This window comes from Manacus candei, unplaced genomic scaffold, assembly GCF_025592945.1.
Source record: "Manacus candei isolate 608988 ecotype Guabito, Panama unplaced genomic scaffold, ASM2559294v1 h1tg000020l, whole genome shotgun sequence".
In the NCBI taxonomy this organism is placed as follows: domain Eukaryota; kingdom Metazoa; phylum Chordata; class Aves; order Passeriformes; family Pipridae; genus Manacus; species Manacus candei.
Window position 1 is genome coordinate 3952444 of NW_026138068.1, and position 25921 is coordinate 3978364.

General features: G+C 45.1%; 4 protein-coding genes across 13 annotated transcripts; 3 read left to right on the plus strand and 1 right to left on the minus strand.

The window, feature by feature from the left end:
* Positions 1-2721: 2721 nt before the first annotated feature.
* On the plus strand, positions 2722-9000 carry TMED2 (transmembrane p24 trafficking protein 2). Of its 2 annotated transcripts, XM_051785650.1 has the most exons (5): positions 2731-2949; positions 4133-4325; positions 4719-4739; positions 6595-6702; positions 7536-9000. In XM_051785650.1, exons 1-5 carry the CDS (start codon positions 2770-2772, stop codon positions 7658-7660), a joined length of 627 nt encoding a protein of 208 aa, XP_051641610.1. In that variant the 5' UTR covers positions 2731-2769; the 3' UTR covers positions 7661-9000. The 2 variants fall into 2 exon arrangements, with proteins under 2 accessions (XP_051641611.1, XP_051641610.1); XM_051785651.1 differs by lacking the exon at positions 4719-4739 and having other exon boundaries at positions 2722-2949.
* A 611-nt stretch (positions 9001-9611) lies between these two features.
* On the plus strand, positions 9612-16925 carry DDX55 (DEAD-box helicase 55). Of its 3 annotated transcripts, none has more exons than XM_051785619.1 (14): positions 9612-9757; positions 10066-10116; positions 10202-10288; positions 10874-10965; positions 11073-11135; positions 11702-11851; positions 12329-12518; positions 12665-12747; positions 13140-13271; positions 13991-14083; positions 14740-14854; positions 15400-15568; positions 15939-16231; positions 16697-16925. In XM_051785619.1, exons 1-14 carry the CDS (start codon positions 9650-9652, stop codon positions 16820-16822), a joined length of 1752 nt encoding a protein of 583 aa, XP_051641579.1. In that variant the 5' UTR covers positions 9612-9649; the 3' UTR covers positions 16823-16925. The 3 variants fall into 3 exon arrangements, with proteins under 3 accessions (XP_051641579.1, XP_051641580.1, XP_051641581.1); XM_051785620.1 differs by having other exon boundaries at positions 12716-12747; XM_051785621.1 differs by having other exon boundaries at positions 9638-9831.
* Positions 16926-16994: 69 nt separating this feature from the next.
* Positions 16995-20832, minus strand: EIF2B1 (eukaryotic translation initiation factor 2B subunit alpha). Of its 6 annotated transcripts, none has more exons than XM_051785632.1 (9): positions 20745-20827; positions 20142-20243; positions 19933-20069; positions 19743-19859; positions 19498-19614; positions 18801-18865; positions 18144-18219; positions 17821-17946; positions 16995-17395 (listed from the first exon to the last, which is right to left on the minus strand). In XM_051785632.1, exons 1-9 carry the CDS (start codon positions 20755-20757, stop codon positions 17240-17242), a joined length of 909 nt encoding a protein of 302 aa, XP_051641592.1. In that variant the 5' UTR covers positions 20758-20827; the 3' UTR covers positions 16995-17239. The 6 variants fall into 6 exon arrangements, with proteins under 6 accessions (XP_051641592.1, XP_051641597.1, XP_051641595.1 ...); XM_051785637.1 differs by lacking the exon at positions 20745-20827 and adding an exon at positions 20708-20725; XM_051785635.1 differs by lacking the exon at positions 20745-20827 and adding an exon at positions 20660-20677.
* On the plus strand, positions 20770-25794 carry GTF2H3 (general transcription factor IIH subunit 3). 2 transcript variants are annotated; one of them, XM_051785640.1, is made up of 13 exons: positions 20770-20895; positions 21096-21175; positions 21419-21528; positions 22129-22292; positions 22551-22613; positions 22852-22881; positions 23350-23378; positions 23463-23537; positions 23795-23848; positions 24078-24146; positions 24263-24398; positions 24481-24517; positions 24607-25794. In XM_051785640.1, exons 1-13 carry the CDS (start codon positions 20886-20888, stop codon positions 24674-24676), a joined length of 927 nt encoding a protein of 308 aa, XP_051641600.1. In that variant the 5' UTR covers positions 20770-20885; the 3' UTR covers positions 24677-25794. The 2 variants fall into 2 exon arrangements, with proteins under 2 accessions (XP_051641600.1, XP_051641601.1); XM_051785641.1 differs by having other exon boundaries at positions 21422-21528.
* Positions 25795-25921: the final 127 nt, after the last annotated feature.

Sequence of the window (25921 nt, forward strand, 5' to 3'; positions counted from 1 at the left end):
CCGCGGGGCTTTGCTTTCCCCGGGGAGAGGAGCATCGCCAAGCGAGGAGCATCCGTCCTTGTGCCGAGCGGCGGCAGCGCCGGGAGGGCTCGTGGTGCCGGGCAGGAGAACCGCGGTTTTGGGGGCGGCAGAGCTCAAACCCGCCCGTGCTGGGGGGTCCCACACGGGTGCCCAGCGCTGGGGCGGGTTCGCAGCATGGGTAGGGACGCGCCGGGGTGTCCGTGGTGCCCAACAGCGAGCGCAGTGCCCGAAGTTAAGTGCCCCGCGATGGAAGTACATCCCAGCGCCGGGATGGAAGGGGGAAGATGTTCCCCGGCTCCAGGAGAGGATGGAGGCGATGGGTGGCTGCGGGCACGTGGAATGCGGTGAACGAGCCGTTCTGCAGCGCAGCGAGGGGCTCGCACACGGCAGCTCATCGTTAGGGGGGTTTAGCTGCTCATCGTTGGGGGTTTTAGGCCCCCGCTCTGCACAGTAACAGAGTTTTTACTGTGCACGTGTCCAGAGGATCAGTGGAGGGTTTTATACGTACAAGCAGTTGGCTGGCAAGAATCCGCTTACAGATAATTTAAATTAAACCAAAATGTGTTTTTCTGGTCAAGTTTTTCAGTGTTTTTGCTTTCAGGTGTGACTGTGCACGTTTAGATGTTCTTATAGTGTTTAGGAAGAGGTGCTGTGGATGAGTCTTTACAGATAAATTAAATGTGCCTGGAAAATATGAGTTAAATGTGCCTGGAAATATTTTTAGGTCCCAATCCTGCCACTCGCTGTGTGCAGAGTAGGAATAATGCATTTTATTTTGGACAAGATACGATGAATAATGTCAAACACTGGGACGAAGTCAGGAGAAATAACACTGGAGTTGCAAAAGCCAAGCTTGGAAGGACTTGAGATGTGCTGTATGTTGTGAACACACCATTAATTATCTACTTTTAGCAGGTACAGGTGAATAGGAGGGATGAAAGATGGGAAATGCAACACTCTGACACCCAGACCAACTTTTCCACACAATTCTGTCACAATCTCCTTCCATCACAAGGTACAAAATGTCCATGTTTCTTGTGTGCTGCCAGGAGGCACCAGGGCAGCCAGGAGAGCAACAGATCAGTCCCCAAATACCTGAGCTTGGCATTCAACTGCCTAACTTACAGCAAGAATCAGTGATATCCAGTGAAAGTATTTCCCTATATATCGTTCATGAAACTCATTCCCAAAGTTGAGCACCACAGGATATTGCACAAAGTTCCAGAGAGAGCAGGAGGATGAATAATGGTAGAGTCATCCTTTCCTGGCAGAGGTGCTTCTGGACGTGTGAGGAGGGGGAGCAGCCTGAGCAGAACGTTTGGAGAAGGCTCTGCAGTGCCCCAGGGGAGCAGCTCTGCTGGGAAATCGTTTTGGCCAAGTCAGAGAGGAGAAAAAGAGCTTATGCCACGAGAATTTAGCATTACACGAGTTCATTGTTATGTACAAGTGCACATAGAGGAGAAATGTAACAAAGTGGGGAATGTGAGAGTGGCAAGACTAAAACTGTTACTGCGGTAGATGAAAAACCAGCACAGTTTGTGCTATGGGAAGCAGTAGGTTTGATGTTGGCTTGATCTCTGAAAACGACTTGGCACGGAAAGTTTCTTATCCAGCCACGTTCGTGACCTGCAGCTCTTCAGGTTCAGCTTTTCTTGCCGAAATCTTGCCCACACCCTGTGCCTGCACTGACACAGCAGCTCACACCTGGCAGCTGGAGGGAGAGCAGAGTTTACTGACGTAAATCCAGCATTTGGGTTACATTTGTCAAGACAAACACACCCGAATATCACCAGGAGAACAAAAACCGGCGCTTGTTGGCAAACCCAACACAAAAATATGTCACTGCAGAGCCAGGTTGTGGTTTGGTTTTAACTCTTCTCCAGATCATTAAACAGCTACTCATGGAACGGGCTGCCTTAAGCACAGGAATTTCTGTATTTCTGGCTGAAATTTTTAATTGGAAATTCGTGTTTAAGCCACACAATGAACAGCTTTTTACACAGTTACTCTCGGGTGAGGCAGGATCTGGATGTGTCCTGACTGTGTTTCCTTGTGCGTGAACAGCCCACCAGACAGGCATCCCTGTCAACTTCTTAAACCTTGGCTGTGGGAGGTTTGGGGTTCCGGGCTTCAGGAGCAGCGGCCTCGGCAGGGCTGCGGTGACAGCGGTGGTGACAGCGGTGGTGACAGCTGCCTTCCCTCCCTGCTGCCTCCCCTCGTTCCCTCGGGAGCCCCCTCATTCCCCCAGGATCCCCCTCATCCCCTCAGGATCCGCCTCATCCCTTCAGAGTCCCCCTCATTCCCTAATCCTCTCAGGATCCTCCTCATCCCCCCAGGATCCGCCTCATCCCTTCAGAGTCCCCCTCATTCCCTAATCCTCTCAGGATCCTCCTCATCCCCCCAGGATCCCCCTCATTCCCTGGGGACCCGTTTCCCGCCTCCCGCTCTGGCCCCGCCCCATTGCCGGGCAACGCCCCCTCACCCGCGCGCCCGCCGTGCCCCGCTCCCATTGGCTTCCTCCACCACCGCTCCTCCCCCTCCTCCCCTCCCATTGGCCCCTCCCGCGCGGCGCGTCCCGCCCCCCGCTGAGCGCGGGCCCCGCCTCATCTTTGCCCCTCAGCGGCCGCCGTAGCTCAGCCTGTACGTGGCAACGGGGCGGTGGCGGCCAATGGGCGGCGGCCCCGTGCGCCGGAAGGGGCGTGGCGCGGGCCGGAAGCGCCGCTCGGTGCCGCTGTGCCGGGCTCCGCCATGTCGGCGCTGCGGGCGGTGCTGGCGCTCCTGGCCGCGCTCGCCGCCCCGGCCCAGCCCTACTTCGTGAGCATCGACGCGCACGCCGAGGAGTGCTTCCTGGAGCGCGTGCCGTCCGGCACCAAGATGGGACTCATCTTCGAGGTGGCCGAGGGCGGCTTCCTGGACATCGACGTGGAGGTGCGGCGGCGGCGGCGGCGGCGGCGCGGGCAGAGCCGCCGACCTTGGGCGGCGCGGCGGGGCCGGGGCCGGGCGGGCGTGCGCGCTGGGGCTCTGCTGAGTGCGGGACCAGACCCGCCGCAGGGCTCGGGATGGTCCGGAGCGGGTCGGACCCGCCTGCCCGGGCGGTTCGGGGCGGTCCCTGCGGGGGCTCCGGGCGGCGGGAGCGCCCCCGGCCTCGCGCGGGACCAGGGGCCTCTACTGCTGGTCACTCCTGCTGTGGCTGCCTGAGCCTGTCCTGCTGCTCTGTCCACTCCTCCCTCGGGATTTTCTTTCTCCGTGTAATAAATTATTGGGCGGGAAGATGAGCGCGGTCGCTCTTCGCCTGTTCCGGGAGCGCTTCCCCTTGAACCCAGAGGAGTTTGTTGTCTTTAGTCAGGGATTACCATCTGGAAGTTGTGGGTGAGTCCTCGTCAAAGAGGTGTCACGTCAGTGGGAGATCCTGAGTGAGACTTGCTGTTGCCGTGGTGAAGAGCAGAGTTGTCTGTTTGGGGCAACTTAAGCGCGAGAGGGGTTAAAAAGCAGGGGGGTTGTTGCCGAGAGTCCTGTAACAGTTTTAAATTACACGTGGCTGTGGCACAAGAGTTGGGAAATTGTGAGATCTCGTTCACGTGTCACTAGTGGAAGCTCAACAGCAGCTTGGCCGGGTGGGATGGAAATTCAGGATCACAGTGACCCTGGGAGCTCCTAACTCAGGCCCTCAGTCCGTTTGAAGTGGTCACTGCCGTAGTGCCCAGCTGTGTGTCTGAAGTCATATTGACTATTAGAGAATGGCTTTTTTCCCCTCTTTGTTTCCCTTGTCACACCAGAGATAAGGTTTCCCCTGCAGTTGTTTGACTTACAGCCCCAGACTGTGGTTTCCTTGTTCTTGGGTGCTCCTTATCTCCACCAGGGAGGCCAGGGAGGGAGAGGCTTTTGTGTGACTTTCTTTACCAAGAAGTTTGTGAGATTTTAAAAGAGACTTCTGTACAGCAAAACTGCACCACAGAGTTGTGGGAGTTGAGCGGTGCCAGCCCCGGCAGATCCCAGCTGGTGTTGGTCACTGGGTAACTCCAGGGTGTGTTTGCAGTGCTGTAGTGGTGCATTTTAACCCTCTGTGTTGGAAATGAAGTGTGTGATCCTTTGTTTCCCCCGCCCTTTCCAGATTACAGGGCCTGATAATAAAGGGATTTACAAAGGGGATCGAGAGTCCAGTGGAAAATACACGTTTGCTGCCCACATGGATGGAACCTACAAGTTCTGCTTCAGCAACAGGATGTCCACCATGACCCCCAAGATAGTGATGTTCACTATTGACATCGGGGAGGCTCCCAAGGGCCAAGACATGGAGACAGAAGGTGAGGAACATTCCTGCAAGGAAATCGGGGAGCTTTTCCCTCCGTGCATGACTTGTGAACTCAATAGGGCTCCCAGGATTCCCGTTCCTTCAGGTGTATCAGCTGTCCTGACACAGCTCAAGTGGATGTTTTTACACCTTGTTACACACAATTTAATGCAAAATCACCACAGAATCCCTTGGCCATCTGCAGAAACTAATGCTTTCATCCTTTAGTCCTTCAGCAGTGCCACTCTGATTTCTAGTTGGCTCAGCAGTATTTAGACCTCCACAGGCCTTAGTTGAGCTCTGACAAATGTGCTAATATCAGATTTTCCCCATAGCTGTGTAAATGACTGTTTTATCTGCAGCCCTTTGTCCTGTACCCGTGTTCATCTCTCACACTTCTCTCTAGGTGGTGGAGATACCTGGGATGGTATGTGGACTGCTTTTTGAAAGCTCCTTGGCATCTTGTCTCTGGCACATGTTCATTCACTAACAGCTAACTTGGCTTTTCCTCTGTAACATTTGTTTGGAGCATGAGAATGTCTTGTTAATAAACTACCCAAAAGGTCTGATTCTGAGCAATGCTGAGCACCCACAGCTCCCATGGACAGGTTCCCATGACAGTTTGTGTTCAGGTGGTTGTTTCTGGCTGACAGAAGATTTAATCAGGAGTTTTAGGTGAAATTCAACTAAATATTGAACGTGCAAGAGCATTGGATGTTTCAGGCAGTGGTTGCTTTCTGTTGCTAAAGGGGATGTTGAGTAATCAAGGGGTTTAGAAGCAATAAGCTGCTTCTAGGTTATGAATTATTACTGATGTGTCAAGGGAAAAACTCAAACTTGTCATTTGCTGTAAAACAAATAAATGAAAGTATTGCCTAACAAGTCATAAAGTTTATTTAGAAATGGTTAACTGTAGCTAGAAAGGCAACAAATTCTTGTTTTCTATTTTAGCAAGTAAATTACTGTGAGCATTGATTGCTTGATGCCACTTGAAAAGTAACACATTCCTAACTTTTTTTTAAAGGCTCACTTAAATCTTTTTTTTTTGAGTCTGCATATATCTGTTATAAAGAATATTAGTGCAGCTTTAACTTTTTAAGGCAGTTTTCTTAAGTGAATTTTTTTGAGTGTATTTAAACAATCCCTGCAACTTTAGTTTCTTTTCTTACTAATAAACTGCACTTACTGCAATGACCACTTGGCCATGAAAATAAGGGATTTATGATATTAGCAGAGGGAGTGTGGTTTGCACAACTATTTAGATTTTAATTGTCACTTTGTGAGTGTTATTCTCTCATGCTCTTTTTTTGCTGTGTATTTTGAATAGCTTCATTTTAAGATTGGGATCTAATTTATAAATAAATTTATAAATAAATCTAATGGGATCTAATTTATAAATAAAACTGTAATAAGGTAGTTTCCAAGTCAAGTGTGTCCCTTCAAAGGAAAATGTGTTGGGTTTTGTGACTTTTTTAAAGAGCTTATTGCTCGGGATGTGTTTGTGGAGTGATACCTTGAACTTGGTGCTAGAAAACCTTGCAAATTACTTGCCTGATTTATTAATTTGTAGGTGGACAGTTCTTTGAGCTTGGATGGATTAAAAAGATCCTGTGATTGACAGTCAAATCACTAAATCTCAGATCTCTGAGCCTTCCATTTGCTGAGCTGTCTCCAGCTAGTTTTCTGTTGCTGGTTTGGAATTTTCCTCCTCTCCTGCTTTCACAACACACCAGAACCTGGAGCCTTGTACCCTCTCAGTGTTGTGCCCCAGCTAAACCTGAAGATCACAGGATGAGATTTGTTGCTCCAGAAAGTGATCTCATTTGCCAGCATCATGATCTTGAGCTAAATTCTCAGTCATTCTATTTTTGCAAGCTTAACAACTAGGAAAAGCTGTCATTTGCCTTGAGATAATTTGCTTGGAATATATTGGATGAGATTGGCAAAATAGCTGTTAGTGTGTGGTATTGATCTCGTGTGTCCTTCCATTCTATTTTTCCGGGCAAGTATGTGCATATTGGAAGTACTGACTCTAATTTGTGTGTCTCCTGCCTCCTAGTTGGATGTGGAGAAATGTTTTCCCACTTGTTTAATACCATAGAGACACATTAGGGAAAGTGGTGCTGTGAAAACTAAACTTTGCTGTAGGAATAGAAAGTTTTACAGGCTGCGTTTGTCAGAACTTCTGCAGCAGGAAATTAAGTTTAATTGTTCATAAATGTTAACAAATCAGTTTTTGAGTCATTAACAGACTTACTGATGCTTCTGAAATTATTCTGCAGCTCACCAGAACAAGCTAGAAGAGATGATCAATGAGTTAGCAGTGGCCATGACAGCTGTGAAGCATGAACAAGAGTACATGGAAGTTCGTGAAAGAATACATAGAGCAAGTATGTGTCTGACTTCAATGCCTTCTGCCCTCTCAAATGAACTTGTAAACTGAAATTTAAAATATGAGCCCATGAAAAGTATTCCAAGTTACTTAAAAGAAAATAGTTTAGAATAAATTCTGAAGGACCTGCCCATAGAATAAAGAATGTAGGTGAATTTTGCAGTCATCCTTTAATTGGCTTCCTCTCATGTAAGAAGGGTTGTTATGGAAAATAATGTTTGCTTAAGTGGTGTGAATTCTGTAGTTGTTTGAATGATGTATTCCTGGGGATACTAGTGATGATATTAATTCTTAATCTATTTACATGGGCAGGTAGAGACAGGACAAGAAGATGGTTTTAAACTGAAAGAGAGTAGTTTTAGATGGGATATTTGGAAGAAATTTTTCCCTGAGAGGGTGGGGAGGCCCTGGCACAGGTTGCCCAGAGAAGCTGTGGCTGCCCCATCCCTGGAAGTGTCCAAGGCCAGGTTGGACGGGGCTTGGAGCAACCTGGGATAGTGGGAGGTGTCCCTGCCCCTGGCAGGGGGTGGAATAGGATCAGCTTTAAGATCCTTCCAACCCAAACCATTCAGGGATTCTATGATTTGGTTCCCAGGTGGGCAGAATAGAGAAGGATGCTGCAGTGTATGTCCAAAATGGGTTTAAAACCAAACTGTTCAGAAAAATCCCTCCCTCATCTCTAAGGCTGCAGAGCACTTCAGGGCACTTCTGGGCCACGACATGACACAAACACCGGTGGTTTACGTGCAATGTTTCACTTCCCATGACAGAGTGTTTCAAGTTTAAATGCTTTGTAACTTACTGCTTCTCTTTTTTTTTCCCCCCCAACAGTCAATGACAACACGAACAGCAGAGTGGTTCTGTGGTCATTCTTCGAGGCCCTTGTACTAGTTGCCATGACACTGGGACAGATCTACTACCTGAAGAGGTTTTTTGAAGTCCGAAGGGTGGTCTAAGAGTCCTCCTGCGGTCCCGGGTTTCAGTTCACTCTCTACCAAACATCCTGGTCACAAAAATAAGTCACTTAGTTTTCTGAACCCTCTTTACTGAACTGTAAAACTTCTTTGCTTATGTTCCTTCCCAGCTGAAAACGAGTTGTTTTTATATATCTCCTGTAGCAAAAGCTGTGCTGAAATCTTGTCACTTTATTGGCATCTTTTTCCCACTGAGATCTGCGCAGTCTGTGTGCTAAGCAAGGTCCAGGCAAGCTGCAAACGCTGTAACTCACTGTAGTAACAAGCAATGTTGATGTCTTCTCTAACTTCTTTTTCCCTCTTTCCATAAGTATTTGCAGTTCTGCCCAGGGAAACGGTACAAGGCCCAAAAGGTGACTGTTTGCATTTTTACATCTTTAACCCTGCAGTAGGTGTTATAAAATTGAAATAATCACAGTAATCCCTTCCCCACTCACAGAAACTGCCAAGGAAAAGGTTAAAATTCGTACCTAGTTGCTATTTCAAAGATAGTCATCAGCAACGAATTACATCAACTTCTTCCCAAAGTTCTTTTAAATGAAATAGTTGCTGTGAAAGTGCTTTTTCTCTGCTCATCACCAAATGTTCCTCGTACGGTTTTTAGTCTCCTGAAGGTTTTATTTGGAAGCCAATTGTGTGCAGTGTCTTGGCAAACACTAGCAAACCCTTTGGCTTTTGCAGGTCCAAAGCTCAGACTGTTTGCCCAGTGCCCAGGGCATTTAGTGTTCAGGAAATCTGGATTCCTGAGGCCAAAGGGTTCCAGATTTGGGGGGTTTTTCCACGCTATGCAGCCCTTGTATTTAAGTGCAGTGGCAAACTCTGCCATGATCTGATCAGAATTAGCATAATGCTAAATACTGGTGTGTTTTCTTTTTCAGGCACATGTAGATTTGTTTTTGTATAAAGTTCCTTTCCTCGGTATCTGATGATTGGTTTAAAAAAATTAAAGCAGCGTCTGATGTGGGTGCTGAGCCAGGATTATGTTGTGACTGATGTATATTAGTTGTAATCATTTTTGGGGGTGGGGTGGGGTCTTTTCCAGGGGGGAGCCTCTACAAGTAACACACAACAGTTTTGTACAATTAATTTAAAATTTGTTACAGGTTTTCATGTTCCAGGTAAAGTTTTTTCAACCTCGGGCAAACACTTGCAGCAGTTCTTCAGAGAGGTGGCTCTTACACCTTTATTGCAACTGTTGTGTGCCAATATTTTTGTGTAAAACACTGAAAATTGAATTCTAAGATGTACATTTAAAAATTGCTCGTGAATCTAAATATGACCCAGGTTCGATAAATAAACAAATTCTTTAAAAAAAAAAAAAAGGCAACTTTGTGTTGTTTTTCTTTGGTGCTTTAAGGAAGTCCAGATTAACATAAAGAGGTTTTATAAAGTATTTGTTTAGTAATGGCCATAAATTAAAACACAAGAAGTTCCACCTCAACATGAGGAAGAACTCTCCATGGAGGGTGGCAGAGCACTGTAGCTGCCGAGGGAGAACGTGGATTCTCTCTGGAGACATCACAAACTCACCTGGAATTCCTGCATCACCTGCTCCAGATGACCCTGCCTTGGCTGGGGGGTTGGACTGGACAATCTCCAGAGGTTCTAACCCTAAGTGATTCTGTGCTATCTTAGGATGTCAGGAATTTATCCAAACCGCATCCCATTTTCTGGGCAGGTGGATGAATTCCAGGTAATTCTGAACCTACATCTTTGCTCCCCAGCCCCGAGCAGCCAGATGGCACAGTGCTGCTGTATGGCCCGCTGAAGTACTTACTACGATAAGCCATTTGCCACAAAAATAGTGGTGGGGTTTTTTTTGCCATACCCAGAGTTTGGCGTTTTCTGCGGAGTTCCCTGAGGCAAAACCGCTCGGGGAGGGGGGCGGAACCGAAGTGCCTCGGAACGGAGGTGCCGCCCGCGTGTTTCCGGGGCGGGGGAGCGGCGGGGCGGTGACACCGCGCGGCCAAGATGGAGGCGGTGACTGAGGGGAGCTGGGGGTCCCTCCCGGTGCCGCTGAGCCCGGGCGTGCTCCGGGCGCTGCGGGAGCTCCGCTTCCACCAAATGACCCCGGTGCAGGTGAGGGGCCGCTCCCGGCCGGCCCCGGCCCCGAGCTGCGGGCGCTCTGCCTCCACCAAATGACCGCGGTGCAGGTGAGGGGCCGCGCCCGCCGGCCCCGGGGAGGGAGACCGGGCTGAGGGAGGGGGGGGTCAGATCCGCGGCCACAGCACTCCCTGGGTCCTGTAGAAGTCGCGCTCTTGGCTTTCCCACCGGCTCTGCTCGGGTGATGTTCGCAGACGGCTCTGGTGTCTCCGGGAGGGATTTCGCCTCTGTGAGATTTCCCCCCGTGACCGGTTCACCCGCTCATGAGAGGCTTCTTTTTTCAGTCCGCGACCATCCCGCTCTTCATGAATAACAAGGACGTTGCTGCAGAGGCGGTGAGTGCTTTTCCTCGGCTTTGCTCTTGGCTCAGGAGCTGAGATCGGAAATCTCGGAGATCTGACGCTGTTTCCCTTCTCGCAGGTGACGGGCAGTGGGAAGACCTTGGCGTTTGTGATTCCCATACTGGAAATTCTGCTCAGACGGGAGGAAAAGTTAAAGAAAATGCAGGTAGGGTCAGGTAATTCAGTTATGAGTATATTTTTTATGATGTGTGAGGATTTCAGGAACGGTATCCATAAGGATGTGTACATACAGTGACTGTGCTCAGCTCTTTGGTGTAACAGTAACAATAAACTTGAAAATATATATTGGGATGCTTTCACTGCATTTTGATGCAACTTCTCCTTTGACATGATCAAAACAGGGTTCTGAGCTGTTAGAAAAATGTCCTAAAATGTAGAATACACTGGAGTACCACAAGTGAGGCTTCGAATGCTTTTCAGCATCCATTAACTCTGAATACATTTTAGTGAGCAGAGAACTTCACTGTTATGTGCTGTTAAATGCCATTATTAGGTACTGCTCTTTGAGCAGAGGTGTTTTGCACATTGATAAAATGCTTCTTTCACAGATATTATCTATCATTTTATACACTTATTGTATTTCCGTGGAAATAATAAAAACAATATTTCTGTTTTGTCTAAACTAGGATCAAAGTCATGGCTCATATTCACTTAGCTTTAAAGTGAGAATTTTGCCCAAATCTTTCTTCCAGTCTGTTATTTTCCATAAATTCCTGTTTTCCACGGGCAGGTTGGAGCCATAATTATCACACCAACGAGGGAACTGGCCATTCAAATCCACGAGGTGCTGTCACATTTCACAAAACACTTTCCCATGTTTAGGTGAGTGAACTTCAGCCTTTCCATGACCATAATTCCTTCTCTGTGCTTCTGTCATTCATGAACCAGCAAAACTTAAGGACCCAAATCTTTGTGTTTTGTTGTTTCAGTCAGATTCTGTTAATTGGTGGCAGGAACCCAATGGAAGATGTTGAAAAGTTTAAGGAACACGGGTGAGTGGATTGTCAGGGCTTTTTATCAGTGTCTCAGAGCTCTGGTTTTCTCCTTGTCAGGGATTCCAGACCAGGACTTTGGTCCTGATGGTGCTGCAGAAATCTATTGGGGGTGGCTGGGAAATTATGCAGTCTTTGAGTAAGGAGACAGTGGGAAAGGATCTTATGTGACATCAGCACCATTTACCTGCTGTTTGGGTGAAGAACAGACCTGAGAACTGTCAGCACTGAATATTTCAGTTCTTCCTGCTCATTAATTTCTTGAAAATATTTGGTGCTGATACTAATGATGAAGTTTTGAAGGAATCATATTTGCCACTGGCTTTTGTGTGGAGGCACCAAATATTCCATAGATGCTGATTATATCCTAAACTTTTATTGCCACGAGTGATCTGCTTTCACCTGGGAGTTTTTCTCCCGTCCCAGTGTCAAAGGCCCTGCAATATGGATGCAGTTAGAAGTGACAAAGTGAACTTGTTTTATTGAAGGATGCAGGGCAGGTCTGCTCTGGGATACCAATAATAGCAGGTCTCCCAGATTCCTTCCCTTGCCTCTCTCCCAAACAGTGGGAACATCATCGTGGCCACCCCGGGGCGCCTGGAGGATTTGTTCAGGAGAAAAGCAGACGGGCTGGATCTTGCAAGTTGTGTGAAGGCTCTGGATGTGTTGGTGTTGGATGAAGCAGACAGACTCCTAGATATGGGCTTTGAAGCCAGGTATTGAAATAATAAATTCTAATAATCCTAAAGTTTTTAATGAGTTAAAATAATTGATGGGAATGAGTGTGGCCTGCAGCGGTTTGTTCTGTTTTGTCTTTTATCTCTCTTTGCTCCATAAAGCAATTGCTAAGTGGGAAGAGAATCAGGAAAAGTGGATCCTTGATGAATACAGAGTTTAAAATTTTGTTGTCATGTATATTAACTCATCTCTCTTTAATTTGTTTATTAACACATCTCTATTTAATGCTTGGTTAAGCATCATTACTCACACATCAGAATGGCTTAGAACACTTTAACAAATAAGCTTTGATCTCCCTTTTCTCTTTGTTTAAGTTAATTATTTCAATAGGAGTTTGGCATGTGATGATAAAACCTATTCTGCTTGTAAATTCTTGTAAACTCTTCCTTCGGTGATTAAACCTCTTTCTGAGGGGAGCCTTGGGACAGTTATATTTTCCATGTGCTTGCTTGCAGTTTAAATGCCATCCTGGACTTTTTGCCCAAGCAGAGAAGGACAGGTCTGTTCTCAGCTACTCAGACTCAGGAGGTGGAGAACCTGGTGAGAGCAGGGCTCCGGAATCCCGTCCGGATCTCGGTGAAGGAGAAGGGAGTGGCAGCAACCAACACCCAGAAAACTCCCACACGCCTGGAGAACTATTACATGGTGGGAACCTGGGCTTTGAGAGAGCTTCTTGTTCCCTCTCCTTTTTTCCTGGTTCTGTCAATAAGTTTTTAAGTCTTAGGATCACATTAATGGAAGAACCAGAAGTCTGTTTTCTTACTTTTCTTTTTTTCTCTTGAATTGTTTAGATCTGCAAAGCAGATGAAAAATTTAATCAGTTGGTGCATTTTCTTCGGCAGCACAAACAGGAAAAACATCTGGTCTTTTTTAGGTAATTTTGTTGGTGTTTCATTGTGAAAACAGTTTTATTAATAGTGTTTTATTAAATTCCAAACCTGCCCTGTGTTGCCAAGGATACAACTTTTTCAAAGTGATTAATTTTTAGAGCTTGTAGAATATGGTGCCTAAAAAGAGATTAATCATTTCTTCATCTCAGGATTGTGTTGAATGTTATTAAGCAAAACAGAAATTTTAGATGCAATTTTCAAGTAAGACATCATAGATGATTATATGTAATTTATAAAAATTATGTACCTGTTTTATATAAAAATAGTCAATACTGTATATTTTTGAAACATTTCAGACCACTCAAGTTTGACTGTCTAAAGCAGATTAAAAATGCAGCATAATCTTTTGACTTAATGCCTGTCTTTATCACCACAGCACGTGTGCCTGTGTGGAATACTATGGGAAGGCTTTGGAATCCTTGATTAAACAAGTGAAAATAATGAGCATTCATGGGAAAATGAAGCACAAGCGTAACAAGATCTTTACCGAGTTTCGGAAGCTCCCGGGGTAAGAACTGGGGCTGAACCAGCCAAAAGTCAGAGCAGTGAGGGGCATTTTGGTGATTTTGTCTGACTATTGTCCTGCTGCTTGAGCAGGGAAGAACAGCTGAGGAGGAGGATGCTACAGGCTGGTTCTGAGTGTATTTATAATATCACAGAGTGGGAACCAGAGTAAAACCCCAGGATATTATTTTTGTAGTGTATGAACAAGACTGTGGTAACACAAGGCTGTAACTTAACTGCAGAAAAGTGTTCTTTGGCAGCTCTGCAGGATGTTAAGAGACTCCTGCCTCATTAGCTGTCATTATTTATTGCGTGGGACCTGAGCTTTGGCATTTTGTATTATGAGAAAAATAATTACCAGCAGATTGGAAGAACAGCTGTTTAAAAGACCAGCATTTAAAAGACCAATTTTGATGTGCTAAAATGAAACATTTATAATAATACATTCAGCTGTGGTTGATGCAATGCTGATTTAGAATTTGAATATGTAATAGGAAATTGATTTTTCTTAGAAATGTAATATAAACCACAATAATTTTCATAATGTTATGTGGAATTTTAGTTGGTGGAAGCTGCAGTTACCTTATATTGTGTCTCTTTTAAATGCCCAAATGTTTCTAATGCTCTGTCCCCCGCCGTCCAGTGAAGATGCAGAACACACAGCTGGGGGGGCTGGCTCTCCTCGAATGAGTTTCATGAAAATACACTTTTCCTCCTTCCCAGGGGCATTTTGGTTTGCACAGATGTGATGGCCCGTGGCATTGACATCCCAGAAGTGCACTGGGTTTTGCAGTACGACCCACCCAGCAGTGCAAGGTACAGTCCCGTGTCCTAAGAACCTTTTCTGTCCATGTGATCATGTTCTTGTACTGTTCAGATATAAACTGGGAGCCAGAATTGCAGAAAACACATTTAATCACTGCCTGGAAATCTGGGTGAACACAAAATGATGCAGGGACAAGAAAGGCTGATACACTGCAGCGTTTGCTGTAACTGCTGAAGATTGTGTGTGTGAAAGATGGGTGGTCACCACTTCCATCTCTGTGAAGAGATGACTCTGGAAAGGACTTAGTGTGAGAATATCAGAGAAATAGTGAGAGGTGACACACTGGGGGGTGAAGAACAGAGATGAGAGTGGGGACAGAGCTCTTGGAGGAATGGTGCATTGAAAGCTCACAGGAAAGGAGCTTTTCCATGTCTTTTAACTTTTGTTGTCATAATTCCTGCTACAACTTGCTTAACTATCACCCCCAAAACAGATACCCCTTGCTTTAGCCTAACACTGGAGTGGGGCTGCCACCCTTCTTTGTGGGACATTGTCTTTTACTAATCCCCGCTGGTTTAGTTCAAAAGTACAGAACAGTATATTTTCCATTCCACATCCCACATCCCCAGGCCCTTTTTGCTGGCTGTCTAACACTTTAAAATCAGCCTGACTGTCCTGTTGAGTTGCCCGTGTTGGGTTGTTGCAGTGCCTTCGTGCATCGCTGCGGTCGGACCGCGCGGATCGGCAACGTCGGCAGCGCACTCGTGTTTCTGCTTCCCATGGAAGAATCCTACGTTAACTTTCTCTCCATCAACCAGAAGGTTTGTGGACTGTTATTCTACCCCAAAGCAGGAGAGAGCAAGGGGACAGGCTGATAGGAAGCCTACTGAGTTTGGAAGAGGAACATGTGGGCAGTGAGTAAGGAAAGGCTTTTTGTCCCTAAGGGTGTAAATTGTGCATTTCCAGAAGGGCAGTGCTGGCCTACCCTCCTGCCCCAGCCCTGCCACCACCAGCTGACACACTGTACCCTCTGTGCTGTTCATTTTTAACTCTTCTCCCATGCCTGCTCCTGCATTTGTGTAATTATATAAATTCTCTAGACCTGCTAATGAGATCAAAGCTTGATAAGGCACAAGATGATGTTGCCTCTTCAGAGTTGCAGTGTGGGAACTCCTCTGCTGGGCCAGGACAGCTGTTGTGTGGAGCTGATGGTCAGCTGGTATGTTGGAATGACCAAGGGGGAAGGGGCTCAAAGCTCACTGAGGATTAACTGGGCAGGAAGTGTGTGTTTGAGGTTTCACAGAGCATTTTACACCATTTAGCTGAACTTTTCCTTTGGTTTTGTTGTTTATTTTCTGGTTCTCAGTGTCCCATGCAGGAAATGAAACCACAGACCAATGTGTTGGATCTTCTTCCCAAACTGAAGTCCATGGCCCTGGCTGACAGGGCAGTGTTTGAGAAAGGGATGAAAGCCTTTGTGTCTTATGTCCAGGCTTATGCCAAACATGAATGCAATCTGATCTTCCGAATAAAAGGTAATTCCCAGCAGGGCTAGTGTCTTTACTGTTCTTTTCAGAAGACAGGATTTGGTTTGGGAAAAAAACCCCATGGTATTATTGTGCCCAAGCTTCAACTACTGATTCTGAATCTCAGATTCACTTTCTACAACATCAAATTTTGACAAAACTCCTATTTTTTCAAGCAGCTTGTTTCAAGAGAAAACATTTAATTATGGAGTTCGACCAAATCGATATAAGTATAAATAAAAGTGACTTAGTATTGTTGCTGGTGTTAAGTATAGAATGCAAACAATACACTAAAATAATTTTAGTCTTTTTTTTCTTTCTCAGTTAAATGAACTTTTTATTCAGCAGGAAAGTGACTTTATAATCTTTGTTTCAACAGATCTGGATTTTGCCAGTCTTGCCAGAGGTTTTGCATTGTTAAAAATGCCAAAGATGCCTGAACTAAGAGGAAAATGTTTTCCAGACTTTACTCCAGTCACTGTGAATACAGACTCCATTTCGTTTAAGGATAAAAATAGAGAAAAGCAGAGACAAAAGAAATTAGAACAACAAAGAAAAGAGAGAGAAGAAAATGAAGGGAAAAAGAAATTCATAAAGAACAAAGCCTGGTCAAAGCAGAAAGCCAAGAGGGAGAAGAAAAAGAAAGTAACAGCTAAAAGGAAGCATGAAGAGGTAACTGTCCATTCTGTTAAAATGCAAATAATTATAGTTTCAAATGGCAGAGTGCCCTGGGATTTTAGTGTGGTGGAACTGATGGCTGTAAAGTAACTTTTTAGGACCTTGACAGGCAAATCTTAACAAAAAAAATTACAGAGCAGCTTTTTAAAGCCAAACACTAAACCAATTTCTCAGCACTTATGCTGGTTATTAGTGCTGCCAGCAGACATAGCAGGGATTTTTATTTCTCTGGAGTCCTGCAGGAGGGCTTGATGGTGGACAGGACTTGATTTTTCCTTGTTTTTGTTAATTTTCAACAAGTGTAGCTGAAAGTTACAGAGTCTCCTGGGTAGGAACTGAGTATTATTTCCTGCTTGGATACTCCTGGCAAAATCCAAGTTGTAATCTTCTCACGTTCAGCTGTATAGAATGAAAACTTTCTGGTGAAGTGTCTAATTTGTTGTTTTCAACTGCCAACAGGGCTCTGATATCGAAGATGAGGATATGGAAGAGCTGCTGAATGACACAAGACTCTTGAAAAGACTGAAAAAGGGGAAAATTAGTGAAGAAGAGTTTGAGAAGAAACTAACAGGCAGCCAGAGTTAGACTCAAAGCAGAAACTGTTGCTGACCCAGAGTCTGAAGGCTGACAGTTATCCTTTTACATTAAAATACTGCTTATTTCAATAAATATGGATTTTTATAAAAAATGATGGGGAGACCTGGCATCCAGAAAGACACACATCCCACAGCTCAGTAACAGCACACCTCAGAACAAGTCTGAATACACCATAAGGTACTTTAATTTATAGTATCAAAACACTCCACCCATCTTTAAAATAATTTACTTTAGGTCTTTAGAAGCTGTAGTAAGTTCTGGAATTTTTTCAAGAGTGGTCCATAATTACATTAATCCTTATGATGTTGTTTCCTTGCCATGTTCCTATAACTTGTATCATCTTCCAAGTCCTGCAGCCCTGATGGTCACTGAAGATGATACATCCTGTGCAGGGAGTCCTGTGTGTTACAGGTAGAGTTTGATGAGTTCATCACTGACAGCTGAGGGAGTTAACACACCCAGGTCTGTGAACAGCAGTGTGATGAGTGATGGGGATGTGTAGTCAATCCAGGGATGCTCCTCTGTGAGATTCTGGCCTGTTTTCAGAGTGTCTGCTTTGTACTAGAAGGAAACAGAGACCACCAGTCATTACACAACTGCAAGTTAAATCCTCTTTTGGGCAAGAGTGGTACTACAGCCTTGAGCAGATGTTTGTGGTAAAACTGAAGGAAGTCAAGTGCAGAGACTGGTGAGATCTTGGTCTCAGCTGCTTTATCTTCTGTAAAAAGTACAATTTGTAGTTCTAAAGTGTATTGGTTTAACTGTTTCTTACTCTCAACTGCTCCTGCACCCCAAAGGAACTGCTTTAGGAACTAAATATTAGTAATAAGACAAATTATGGCTGTTTGGCACATGACTGTACAGTGGAGCTGCTCCATAACGTGCCCCAGCACAGAGATCCAGATAAATGTGCTTAGAGGAAAATCTTTCACAGACACACAAGTGTGCACCTTAGCTGGGTAAGGTGGAATTAGAATTTCTCTTACCTTAAACCTGTCAGGGACATCCTGCTGATTTAGAGGGAAAAGTCTTACAAACTTGAAACTTTCTGCTACCACATAAAATGGCTTATTCTGGGCTTTGGCACACACAGCAATTTGATTAGTGCCAATCTGTGGAGACAGATGGAAAACAACATTGCAGACTCAGTGCTTGCATGACATAATATTGCCCAGTTTCCAACAATAAAGAGACATTTACTGGAAAACATCCAAATAGAAGAATCTTTTCAAAAAGCCTTAAACTTTTCAAAGGAACCAAACTTTAAAAGTCCAGAATTTAGAGAATGATGGAAGAAACTCAGGATTACCTTGTTGATAATGCCTCCACTTTCAACCACACCTTCAGCACCAACCAACACCAGGTCCACTTTCTCCATAATGTAGCTGTTCAAAGAGGGGGAAAAAAATCCAAGGCTTACTGGGTAAGATGGCAAATGATTTGCTGAACAGAACAGAAATGAGTAACTCAAGCAGGCTTTCACTTTTCTGCACTAGTTCCACCTCTTGTAAGTCCACGTGCTGTTATATTCCAGGTGCCTTGGAGGCAGCGTCTTGGGCATTTTGAACTTCTTGAGGTTCAGATTTATTATAGTTCTTTCTTTTCCCATGTTTTTTTGACTTGTACGAAGCAGTGGTAGTTTAGCAAACACCTTAAAACCCCCCAAATGATATCATTTTCTACCCCTCTTTGTGTAGAACCTCAGTTTTTTTTTACAGATCTCCACGAGTTCTACCTTAGGTCTGACTCCTCCTTTTATTCTAACATGCAAAATCAAATACTTGTCTTGTAACAGACACATTCTCCTAATTGTGCACCTAAAGGTGTAACTTGTTTAGCCTGTTTGATGACTATGACAAACTAAGTAATAACCTCTGGAGTTTGAAAAAGCTTCTAGAAAACTTACGTGTAACACTGTCAAAATACAACTGTGATGAAAAATATTAAGATTTACGATCAGATTTACCCAACTGCAGCATCCAGAATCACAGTCACGGGAATGTTCAGCTTCCTCAGGGCTTTTGCCATTTTCTGCCTGTTAAAGAAAACATGTTTGAACCTTACAAATCTTTTCTTTAAAGACAATGATAGGAAAATATTGTCTGAAAGACTGAAACCCGTGACTGTCCATGTTCTGTTTCTTGTAGAACAGAAAATAAGTTATTGTATAGAAATGGAAGGAATTGTTGGTGTGGTGGTGTGTGTTGTTAGTGCTGTGTATTATCCAGTGAGCAGGGTTTACTCTTTCACTTATGCAACAAAATATGCTCTGAAGTAATTACTTTATTTGGCATCTTCAAATGACATTTTACCTATACATTTCACTATGCTGTGGTCAGGATAATCCTGATTATTTTGCCCTGTTTTTGAAGGAGAAAATTGGAAATCGGTTCTCTCCCATCTCCCAGGGGTAAAGCAGTTGCTTGGCACTGCCTGAAAGTTTGCAAACATTTGAGGAAAACCTGGATGACGCTAATTAGAATATTTAGTATGGGAAGTTAATTATCAATACTGTCTAGGGTTTTTTCCACTTGTCCAGAATAATGTGATATTAGTGACAGCTGCCATTTAAAATGCTGCAACCAAGCCTAGCAGCTTTGGTAGGCTTGATGGTAGCTGTGACTTACCCTATTAACCAAGATAAAAACCAAATTAACGAGTACTTGCCCTGCTTGATCTGGCTGTGACTCAGTGACATAAACACTGAATCGCTTCTTTGCCTCCACAGCTGCTTCCAGCACCCTGAGGACCACCCTGGAGTAGGCATGGGTCAGGATTCGCTGCCAAAACAAAGGAAATCCAGACATTTATTTTTGCTGAGCTTTGGGAAACCTTTACTTCTGTTAATAGTGCTATGGCTTGTCATGCAGGAGTTAGAACAGGAGTGACCTTGCCAGGCCCTACTCACAGCACCATCTCTGATGAACGGGTGGCACAGCTTGGCGATTTTGTTCCTCGAGAGAGACACTTTCCTCAGGAAGATCTCCCCGCGCTCGATCATGATTTCTTTGCACTTGGAGTAGTCCTGGAAGACAGAGGGATGCCGGTGAGGCGGGAGGGTCCCCCGGCACAGCGGGGCCGAGCAGGGCGGCCCGTACCGAGTACTCCAGGGACGTGAGGCTGATGAAGCGCAGGAACAGCTCCCCGCCGGAGGACACGGCCACCGAGGAGTCCACCCGGGACAGCGTGTCGATGGCGTCCCGCAGGCTGTTCCGCAGGCCCTGGATGGTCTCTCCTGGGGACAGGCAGGGTCAGGGGCTGGCCCCGGGGACACCCGGGGTGCAGCGGGGAGGGGACCCGGGCCCACCTCGGTCCTGCTTGAGGAAGCCCAGCAGGGCGCGGATGGCGGCCACGGCCGAGGCGACATCGGGGTCGTCCCTCAGCTGTGCCCGGAAGGTCTCGATCAAGGCTGGAAGACAACGGGGCGCGTTGGCCCGGCCCGGCACCCCCGGTACCGTCCGTGCCCATCGCTCCCCGATATCCCCCCGGTACGGTCCGTGCCCATCTCCCCTCGATATCCCCCCGGTACGGTCCGTGCCCATCTCCCCTCGATATCCCCCCGGTACCGTCCGTGCCCATCGCTCCCCGATATCCCCCCGGTACGGTCCGTGCCCATCTCCCCTCGATATCCCCCCGGTACGGTCCGTGCCCATCTCCCCTCGATATCCCCCCGGTACCGTACGTGCCCATCGCTCCCCGATATCCCCCCGGTACCGCCCATGCCCACCGCCCCCCGATATCCCCCCGGTACCGCCCATGCCCACCGCCCCCCGATATCCCCCCGGTACGGTCCGTGCCCATCGCTCCCCGATATCCCCCCGGTACCGTCCGTGCCCATCGCTCCCCGATATCCCCCCGGTAGCCCCCCGGTACCGTCCGTGCCCATCGCTCCCCGATATCCCCCCGGTACCGTCCGTGCTCATCGCTCTCCGCTCCGCTCCTCCCGCCGCACCGGGGCGTGGGCAGGGCCGGGGCGCCCGCGGATGACGGAGCGCGGGGCCGGAGCGTCATCTGAGGCCGCCGGGAGCAGCTGCTTCTCCCGACCGGCGAGATGAGCGCGGGTGAGGCGGCGGGTTCGGGGGTACCGCGTTCAGGGTCTGAGGGTACCGCGGCGGGGTCCGGGAGGTGCCGGGAGCGGGGCTCGGGTTCCTCGTGGAGGAGGCAGAGGCCGGAGCGGGGCTCTCGGGCACGGCTCTGCCGCCTGCACTGGGCTCCTCTGCCCCGGGCTCCGAGTGACGCTGCTGTGTTGGTCCCTTTGCAGAGGACGAGCTGAGCCTGCTGGTCATCGTCGTCGACACCAACCCCATCTGGTGGGGGAAGAGGGCGCTGGGAGAGGCGGAGGTACGGCCCTGGTGCTGCCCGTGGCCATTGCTGAGGGGAACGGTGTCATTTTTTTTAAATCGTTAGTAAGTAGGCAAGAGATAGGATTAATCTTTGACTTCTGAACTATCCTAACGTTGTCTGCTAAAGCGGGTATAATGGATATCAGAACACTCTTTTTTTAACTGCAGTTATTTCACAGATTTCTTTTGAGTTGCTTCTGTGTAACTGTTATTGTGCTGTATCTGCTGTTTTCTTTTCCAGCAGTTCACCCTGTCGAAATGCATCGATGCCGTGATGGTGCTGGGAAATTCCCACTTGTTCATGAATCGCACCAACAAACTCGCTGTGATAGCAAGTCACACACAGGAAAGGTAGAGCTGCTTCTGAACAGTGTAAAGGTTTCAAATGCACTTTCCTATGTCTGTCTTCTGATTTTCTTACTGGCTTGAAATGTATAATTGAAACCAAGTTAACGTGTGTAATATATCACTGTCTTAAAAGAAGATATAAGCTAAAAAATTGTGGGAAAGAAATAATCTTAGTGCCTTACAAAGGAACAAAAAGGCTTATAAAACAGAAGGGAGGTTTAAATAGACTTAAAGATATACAGAGAGAGAGAGAATTGTAGAGATGCATCAAGTGGAACAATGCAAGTGTCAGAAGTTTCCTGTTTAGTGGATATTTTCCCTGCAGATATTTGTGAGTCTTGGGGTCTCCCCGAAGTGCAGCCATAGTATCTGTTTGCCAGTTCTTTTAAGAGATGTCTTGAAAGGAGGGAGCTGAATTTGGGGTTTACTCGTGTTGGAGTTTGAAGGTCACCAACGTTAGGTAGTCTCTTTAATGTCTAAAGTATTAAAAGTATTTGAAATTATACTTCAGAGTATTGCTATCTGCAGCTTATTAATTTATGATAGTTTTTCTTACAAGGTTTAAAGGCAAAACATGAATACTTTGCTTTTCCTCTGTTTTAGCCGTTTCCTGTACCCTGGGAAGCGTTGGGCTTCTGCAGATCCCTTTGGAGATGGAGGCAGTTCCATGGAATCTAATTGCTCTGGCAGCAAGGATGGAAAATATGAATTATTGACAGCAATAAATGATGCAATTGCAGAAGAGATTAAAGACCTCATGACAAAAAGTAAGGGGAAGAAAATTCTAGGCTTAATATGCAGAATTGCAAAATACTTGGACTCCCAAGGAGTTTTAGGAATTTCCTCTCTTTTCATCATGTGGATTTTAATGTGTTTAAAGTAGATGAATTTATTATGCTTGACACTTCAAGTTTCTGCTTTAATACTATTTGCCGAAGATAAAACTTGGAGTATTTGGTGTGGACAGTTTCGACAACTGTTTTTTATATCTAAAAGTAACTTTTGCAACTTTTCTTGTATTGCAGCTGAGATGAAGGGCCAGCAAACAGAAACCCTGCTAGCAGGATCACTTGCTAAAGCACTTTGTTGTATCCTTTTGATCACAGAATCTTCAAAGCCTTTATGTGTTTTTAAGACTTTTTCTTGTAATAATAATTAAGTTTTACTATTTGTTTTCTCTTATAATATTAAACACTGACGGGTTTGCTTAATAACTGGGGGTTGTGCTTATTAGGTGTGTGTTGGCCAAGGTGGTGAATATGTGGTATGGATCCTGGAGTTATTTCCAAGATTGGAATGTAGATTCCTTAATGTCAGCTAATGTAGACATCAACAAGATGAGCAAAGAGGTGAAAGGTAACACCTTCTCCTGTTTGCAGTCCTTGAATAAATATTTGAACCTGAAGGATAAATATAAATCCATATGCACACACAGATATGCATATGTTTTGATACACTCCCATTTCCAAAATTGGCAGTAGCTGTACAGGTTTTATTCTGATCATTTGAAGTTGCCCAGTTTAAAGTAGGTCTGGGTGACAATCAGGAGAAAAGGACTTGAACAGCAGTCCATGTTCTTATGCAGATTTTCTGTTGCATTCGAGTAAAACTGGAACAGGCATCTCTTTTGAGGTTGAGAGGAATTAATCCACAGATACTTGTCACTGGGACTGGACCACATTTTTGTATATGTTTTATCTGACCTGTTAGATCTAACATGGAAGAGGTTCAATATCTAACTGAGATTACAGAATTAAAAGGGCAAACTGTGGTGGTACAACCAATGTGCTGATGCATTTCTCTTTCTTTCTTTTTGATACTTAGCCAATCAAGAAATGAAATCAAGGATTTTGGTAAGAACTTTTGCTGTCAGTTTTCTTTTGGTTCTCAAACTCAGTGATATATGTAGGCTAACAAGTCTGAGTTGTTTTATTTAGGTCATAAAAGCCGCAGAAGACAGCACGTTGCAATATATGAATTTCATGAATGTGATCTTTGCAGCGCAGAAACAGGTGAAGCTGCTTTTCTTTAAATTTATGTTGTCTTATTAATGTGCAAAGGTGACAAATCAGTTTGTTTCTCTTATGATTACGTTCTGATCAAGTGAAAGAGCTTTCCTGTGGCTGTGGTGGCCCTGCATCTGCAAAAGCAGGTGCATTTCTATGTGGGGTGCATGTGTAGTGGAAAAAAGTCATGTCAGGAACACTGGTAGGGCTACGTTGGTCCTGGCTGAATTTGGTTTTCATGCGTTTCCTCTCTTTCCTTGCAGAGTATTTTGGTTGATGCCTGTGTCCTGGACTCTGATTCGGGTCTTCTACAACAGGTACAGACTTCCTGTTCTTATTTGCTGTTTGCATTAATTCATAGATACTTGATGCCAGATAGTTCAACATGTTCTTCTGCTCTTTTCCTCCGTTAAGGAAGAGTGGGTGTGGAAATATGTTCAGTGGATCTGACAGTTCTGTCATGCAGGCCTTGTGCAGTACAAGGACATTTTAAATATCCTGTTAATGTCATAAAACAACAACCTGATCATTCTCTCTGCTTTGCAGGCCTGTGACATTACGGGTGGCATATATTTGAAAGTGCCCCACATGCCATCCCTCCTGCAATATTTGTTGGTGAGTCATTGAAAAAACACCTGAGGGTTTTTCCTGTGTGAGATGTGAAATATCACTGATGAGGAGATACAGCAGTACCAGTCCAATTCACAAAGTATTTTTCTCCTTCCCTGCAGTGGGTATTTCTCCCTGACCAAGAGCAGAGATCACAGCTGGTCCTCCCACCTCCTGTTCATGTTGACTACAGAGCTGCGTGTTTCTGTCATCGGAACCTCATTGAAATTGGTTACGTGTGCTCTGTGTGCTTGTCAAGTGAGTTGATGAATATTTAAGAGTCTGATTTCTTCCATTCAAATGACCTATTTTAGTGAAAGCCAATTCTTTTCTTTTCCAGTATTCTGCAACTTCAGTCCTATTTGCAGTACCTGCGAGTAAGTGTTTGTTCTTTGTATTTCAGGGCTGGGTGTGGAAATACGTTGTGTAGCTGACAGTTCCTTTTTTCATGGGTTTTTTTTTTCAGGACTGCTTTCAAAATATCACTGCCACCTGTCATGAAAGCAAAGAAGAAGAAATTAAAGTTAGCTGCGTAACAACATTATGTAAATACATCATTACCTCCTCCAGTAATTCCATGAAATGGAACCTACTTGAGAAATTGCTGGCACTTTTTATTGGGTATGAAAGAGAACTGGATGAAGTGCTATTACTTTTTTGTTAGGGGATAAATATTTAAATGAGATGTCTTCTATGCAGCCCTTTAAGTAACGAATCACTGTATTACCATGTAACCTGTGCTGTTTTCCCTACTAATTCTGAACTGTAAGAGGAACCAGAAGTTACATCCTGTAAGGAGATACAGCCTATGAAGTTGAAGGTATTGTGGCCACTGCAAAGTTTTCCACCTCTCAGTTGTTTTCAAAGACAAGAAAGCTGTGGTTCTTTTTGTTGGTGTAAAGTTCAGAATGACCAGTTCTAGTGTGTAGGATCAGAACTTTAGCATTATGGTGTTCAGGGACTTCAGCTCCTTGCTAGCAATTTTTGGACTAAAACAGCATCAGTTTCAAAAGAAATGAGCCAACATTTTCAAGATGGTTTGGGAGCCACTTGAATAAAAAGGTGCTAATTGCCCTACATGTGCACTCACATGTATTCATATTCCTTTGAGTGTATTGTCCTTGTGGTACTTCTTTCTCAATTTGATATATCTTCATTTGTGAATAAAAAGCCTTTCTTTGTTTGAAATAACACCAATAAATGCAGACTAACTGCCTAGTCTTTAAGATTGTATTTTGAGACTGGAAAACAAAAAATGTAGTTGTAATATGACAGCAGGCACACTTCTTTTTTCAGTATGTGGGTTTACATCTGGCATTTGACACTAAACAAACAATATCCCCATCTAAAAAGTAGCTCTACAGTTTGGAGGTTTAGCCTGTTTTAGTAACTGCCATTCTCCTGAAAGGAATACAGAGAGGAATTGTTTCCTGCATAGAAAAGGACTAATTTTTTTCTTCCTAATGTCTACACAAGAATTTGGCATGTCTTGATATCAGGTTTTGTCACTGTAACAGCTTTAGTGCCAGTTTTTTCCAGGCTTGCCAGAGTACAAGGCGAGCTTTTTTGATTGCCAAAAGCCATTTTGTGTGAAGGCTGTATTTATAATTTACTTTGTATAAAACTTTTGTAATAAAAACTGTTTCTTTTGCAAGCGTGGCCAGATATTGCTTTAATGACATATTTAAGGGCAAGCTACATGGCTTTCTTGGATATTTATTGTGTGAGTGTAATGATGTGATGTGACACTGGATGGTGTAAAAACTTTTATCTATTTATAC

Bases quoted from the DNA above. Each gene is read 5' to 3' on its own strand.
- TMED2 (XM_051785650.1), top strand. From the start codon at position 2,770: ATGTCGGCGCTGCGGGCGGTGCTGGCGCTCCTGGCCGCGCTCGCCGCC. The intron at 2,950-4,132 runs GTGCGGCGGCGG...CGCCCTTTCCAG, and splicing joins TCCTGGACATCGACGTGGAG to ATTACAGGGCCTGATAATAA. The intron at 6,703-7,535 runs GTATGTGTCTGA...CCCCCCCAACAG, and splicing joins TGAAAGAATACATAGAGCAA to TCAATGACAACACGAACAGC.
- DDX55 (XM_051785619.1), top strand. From the start codon at position 9,650: ATGGAGGCGGTGACTGAGGGGAGCTGGGGGTCCCTCCCGGTGCCGCTG. The intron at 9,758-10,065 runs GTGAGGGGCCGC...TTCTTTTTTCAG, and splicing joins ACCAAATGACCCCGGTGCAG to TCCGCGACCATCCCGCTCTT. The intron at 14,855-15,399 runs GTTTGTGGACTG...TCTGGTTCTCAG, and splicing joins TTCTCTCCATCAACCAGAAG to TGTCCCATGCAGGAAATGAA.
- EIF2B1 (XM_051785631.1), bottom strand. From the start codon at position 20,201: ATGTCGCCTCGGCCGTGGCCGCCATCCGCGCCCTGCTGGGCTTCCTCA. The intron at 17,947-18,143 runs GTAATCCTGAGT...CTGTCTCCACAG, and splicing joins GTGGAGGCATTATCAACAAG to ATTGGCACTAATCAAATTGC. The intron at 17,396-17,820 runs GTAAGAGAAATT...GTTTCCTTCTAG, and splicing joins ATGTCCCTGACAGGTTTAAG to TACAAAGCAGACACTCTGAA.
- GTF2H3 (XM_051785640.1), top strand. The intron at 22,882-23,349 runs GTAACACCTTCT...TTTGATACTTAG, and splicing joins GATGAGCAAAGAGGTGAAAG to CCAATCAAGAAATGAAATCA. The intron at 23,849-24,077 runs GTACAGACTTCC...TCTGCTTTGCAG, and splicing joins ATTCGGGTCTTCTACAACAG to GCCTGTGACATTACGGGTGG.